Source organism: Aedes albopictus, chromosome 2 (assembly GCF_035046485.1).
Source record: "Aedes albopictus strain Foshan chromosome 2, AalbF5, whole genome shotgun sequence".
In the NCBI taxonomy this organism is placed as follows: domain Eukaryota; kingdom Metazoa; phylum Arthropoda; class Insecta; order Diptera; family Culicidae; genus Aedes; species Aedes albopictus.
In genome coordinates, this window is record NC_085137.1 from 98,583,911 (window position 1) to 98,588,206 (window position 4,296).

The 4,296-nt window shown below is 42.8% G+C and overlaps 2 protein-coding genes across 2 annotated transcripts; one reads left to right on the forward strand and one right to left on the reverse strand.

The window, feature by feature from the left end:
• Positions 1-316: 316 nt before the first annotated feature.
• Positions 317-1,932, forward strand: LOC115255014 (uncharacterized). Its single transcript, XM_029852719.2, has 2 exons — positions 317-1,470; positions 1,543-1,932. Exons 1-2 carry the CDS (start codon positions 511-513, stop codon positions 1,918-1,920), a joined length of 1,338 nt encoding a protein of 445 aa, XP_029708579.2. The 5' UTR covers positions 317-510; the 3' UTR covers positions 1,921-1,932.
• Positions 1,933-2,454: 522 nt separating this feature from the next.
• Positions 2,455-3,488, reverse strand: LOC109405778 (uncharacterized). The gene is made up of 2 exons (XM_019678842.3): positions 3,054-3,488; positions 2,455-2,994 (listed from the first exon to the last, which is right to left on the reverse strand). Exons 1-2 carry the CDS (start codon positions 3,486-3,488, stop codon positions 2,455-2,457), a joined length of 975 nt encoding a protein of 324 aa, XP_019534387.1.
• Positions 3,489-4,296: the final 808 nt, after the last annotated feature.

Genomic DNA, 4,296 nt, shown 5'->3' on the forward strand with positions numbered 1-4,296 from the left:
ATATTAATGCACCATACAGATGCAGCTCCTTCGCATTCCATGCGCCACCATGATGTTCACAGAAACATCTAAGCACCATCTCACACGTCTTCTAAGTATTTAATTCATATTTGAATTTCATAAGCTCCTTTTTGATATATCATCACCACATTGTATTCCATGTACCTGATAGATATTGACTTCTGCACCACTTCAAATTCTAATGTAAATTCTAATCACGCAATATTAAGAATCACTGAACCATAGAGGCAACTAATGCACCACTGACACATACAATTTCTTAGTATTCCATGTGTGTGGTGTGTGATACTTAGAGCACCGCCACGGGAGTCCTCATCGCTATCCCTATTATACCTCTCATTTTCGGGTGCTATTTTAGGTTAGCACCCCACCTTCCCACCAGTGGTTTCTATTTTGGGTTTAGGGACTTCAAAAACATATCGATTTTCCACCGTGCGTTGCTAAAAGTGACTCTATACTTTTTATCGGAGGTAGTGCAAGCGTATAACAATGAACGCATCAAAAACAATAATTGAAAGTAATTTCCAAGAGGCAATAGATGCTGTGGTTTTGAGTGATGATGAAGATTTTGAAGTAGTGCATCAGTACTTTAATTACTCTCAAGAACTATTGTTAAAAGCTGCGACAGAGTACGAAACAAATCACGCTGGAGGATCTCGACCCGGCAAAAAACCAAATATAAACAGAGGCGCCCATGAAGGAGCTCAGCGATTGTTTCAGGATTATTTCTCTGAAAGTCCAACTTACACCGATTCGCAGTTTCGGCGGCGGTTTCGAATGTCCCGAAACTTATTCACAAAGATTGTAGCAGACATAGAATCTGCAAACGTGTATTTCGTGCAAAAGCCAGATGCGACCGGTAAACTAGGGTTAACCAGCCTCCAGAAATGCACAGCCGCAATACGTCAGCTTGCATATGGTGTGACTGCGGATGCTGTCGATGAATACCTCAGATTAGCGGAGACAACAGCGCTGAAATGTCTTTCCGAATTTTGTGAAACCATTATTCGTATTTATGGTTCCAAATATTTACGATATCCGACGTCTTCTGATGTGCAGCGATTGTTGCATGTCGGAAATAACCGTGGTTTTCCTGGAATGCTGGGATCGTTGGACTGCTGCCACTGGATCTGGAAGAATTGCCCTACAGGATGGGCAGGCCAGTTTCGGGGGAAGGAGAAAAAACCAACCATCGTACTTGAAGCAGTTGCAAGTTATGATCTTTGGATTTGGCATGCCTTTTTTGGAATGCCAGGCTCGAATAATGATGTAAATGTTCTTGACCGCTCGCCGTTGTTCTCAGAGATATACAATGGCAGAGCTCCCGTTTCCAACTATACAGTTAATGGACGACAATACAGCACTGGATACTATCTTGCAGATGGTATTTACCCACCGCTGGCAACCTTAGTACAGACGATTTCTTCTCCAATTGGGTTAAAAAAGAAGGTAAATAAGCGATTCTCATCTGCATTTCACACACTTAAAATAAATGTACCTTCTATTCTTCTCATACTCTAGAACTTCGCACAAATGCAGGAATCGGCCAGAAAGGACGTTGAGCGGGCCTTTGGTGTCTTGATGGCAAGATTCGCTATCATCAAAACTCCGGCTAGGCTCTGGAATAAAGACGCTCTGGAATCAATCATCAAAACATGTGTAATTCTCCATAATATGATCATTGAGAATGAGACGGATGATCCACTACTCTTGGAAGCGAACCATGAAGCTAATAACAACGAAATAACAGCTGACATCCATCGAATAGACGCAGATAATAAGGAGAAATTTGAGTCGTTTTTATCACGATACAAAACCGTTCATGATACAAACCAGCATTACCAATTGAGGAATGACCTAATCGAGCATTTATGGGCAGTTAAGGGGGAAGAAGTTTAAGTAAAGGTTTTGATTCTGTGGTTATCTTATACAAATACACTTGAATAGAAATCAGTCAAATAAAGCAACTGTTTTATTTCAAAAGTTTAAGTCAAAAAGAAATATCTAAGCTTATCACTAATATTTTGAAGGAACATATTACACGGCCCCATTTTCCTTTATAAACTGCCCTCTCGATACAATTCAGCTAAAGCATTTAAAAAAGGAAGATCTGCTTTTTGTAAACAAATACGTTTCTGTCTCTTTGGGGCCCATCAGTATCCACCCACGCACATCCACAACACTAACAGATTGTAGCCATACAGAAGCAGAAACATGTTTGCTTGCGAAAACCAGATTGGCCCTATTCAAATGTATTAATTGAATTATTAATTGCTTTTTTCCTGGATTGATTTGAATTTTTATTTAGTTAATGAAATTGTTTATTTATTACTGTAGCATATGATCAATAACCAAATAGCAATACAACACCAAAATGAAATAAAACTTAGAACGATACGTGATAACTTTCGCAACGAAATAATGAGATAATTGTTATTCCGAGTCGGTCTGCGAAATCAAATCATCATCAACTTCATCCTCCGGTTCGGTTAGCTCCTCCGAAAAAGTAACCTTGCTGCTGACTTCGATGCAGTCTTCATTGATGGGCACTTCAGAAAGAATCTCTTCGTATGTCTGCTCCACGATATTTCCAGCCGCTTTTCTGGTTTCGTTAAGAATACGGGTCTGCTCAAGCAGATAATATTCTCGCGCAACGCCACTCATTTTCTCCACGTCTACAGACATTATAGCATGATTAACCATTTGCTTATATGCTGCAGTCCTCTGGATGCTGTCCTCGAGCTTTTGTTTAGTTAAATTGGCCAGGACTCTCCCATTATCTGCCATAGCAATACTAGCAGCAGCCAAACTTTTCCTTGAGCCTTCTGCAGTTTTGCTTGCTTTCTGTCCCATTGGACGAGAGCTTCCAGCTGCGGAAGAGTTTCCATCTTCACAACCAGGCAATTCAACAGCCTCCTCTTCCGGTTCCTGAGAAGTTGTTGACCGTTTACGTTTTGTTGTAGGTGTTGAGTTCTGTGTGGATGAAAATGTTAGTTTTTCGCAAATACACACTAAAGCTATGAAAAACCTACCTGTTTTATTGTGAGATGCTGGCTCCACTTTGGAGCTTTTTCCAAAATTTTGAAGCAATGCATCAGGCTGAATGGTGCATTCTCCTTTGTGTTGTACAGCATCAGCGCTTGTTGCAGTTCGTCCTCGGGTGCAGCACCACTTTGTTGTCGGCATTTAATCTGGGCCAGGCAGCCAGCAAACTTGCTCACACTTTTGTTGATGCATGACCATCTGGATTTTATTCCTTTGACGCCCCGTAGTTCCGGATCAACAGCTAGGGTTTTCTCTCGGCAAATTTCTCCAAACTTTTGGTGGATCCTGCCATAAAGCGTTTCAGCTTTTTGGTTTGTCGATACGATAGGGTCCTGGGAAACATCCAGCCATGCAAGACAAAGTGCCTCATCTTCGCCGGATGTCCAATTCTTGCCTCTCGCTTTGATTCCACTGCTGTTCATTTTACAGACGGTCGCTCACTTCAAAATGCAAAATGTAAATAAAGAAACGCAAAATGTAAATAAAGTGACGTCACGCAAACAATCGAATTAGCAACCCAGTGCAAGAAATGAGTGGGGCCCCAAATGTGGGGACTCACCGCTAATTCTATGCTGCGTCCTTATTTTGCTTTCCCGTTTAGATACTACCGGTGTGAACGTGGGTCCCTATTTAGGGCCCGGAAATAGGGATAGGGCCCCAGATAGGGACGCCCGTGGCGGTGCTCTTAATGAGCGACTCATCTTTAGTGTGTTCATAGTCGGCCGCTCAATCTGGTAACGGACAGTATGCAACGCCTTCTAAGTAACGCCTAACGCCCAACTGTCAGCACGAGGCCAGCCAGCGCAAGGTTGGCCATGACTCGTCCTCTTTCATCGGTTGGTCGTTGGGCGCGTCACACGTGCTGCGCGGAACTCGGCAACTCCCCTTGCGAGCAGGAATCGGACCTCCACATTGGCAATCCTGCCAGGTTTTATTGCGATTTGTCGCAATAAATAAGAGAAAACGGTTCAGAGTTTTGCAGACGAAGGTAAGCGAGTGAAAATAAGTGGAATTAGTAAAAAAAAAGTTAGCAGCAAGATTGGCAGTTTTTCTCGGCAACGCAACAAGCGGGAAATTCGTTGAGTGGTGCGATTTTTTTTTTCGTTTCGGCTGGTGATGACAAAGGCGCTCTGGAAGAGCGCCGGAGTGATCGAAATTTGTAGTCTGGAGAACTACAATGTTTGGGTTTCGGCTGATGACGCCGAAGGCGCTCTGGAAGAGCGCCGGAGT

Bases quoted from the DNA above. Each gene is read 5' to 3' on its own strand.
- LOC115255014 (XM_029852719.2), top strand. From the start codon at position 511: ATGAACGCATCAAAAACAATAATTGAAAGTAATTTCCAAGAGGCAATA. The intron at 1,471-1,542 runs GTAAATAAGCGA...CTCATACTCTAG, and splicing joins CAATTGGGTTAAAAAAGAAG to AACTTCGCACAAATGCAGGA.
- LOC109405778 (XM_019678842.3), bottom strand. From the start codon at position 3,488: ATGAACAGCAGTGGAATCAAAGCGAGAGGCAAGAATTGGACATCCGGC. The intron at 2,995-3,053 runs GTAGGTTTTTCA...TCATCCACACAG, and splicing joins AGCATCTCACAATAAAACAG to AACTCAACACCTACAACAAA.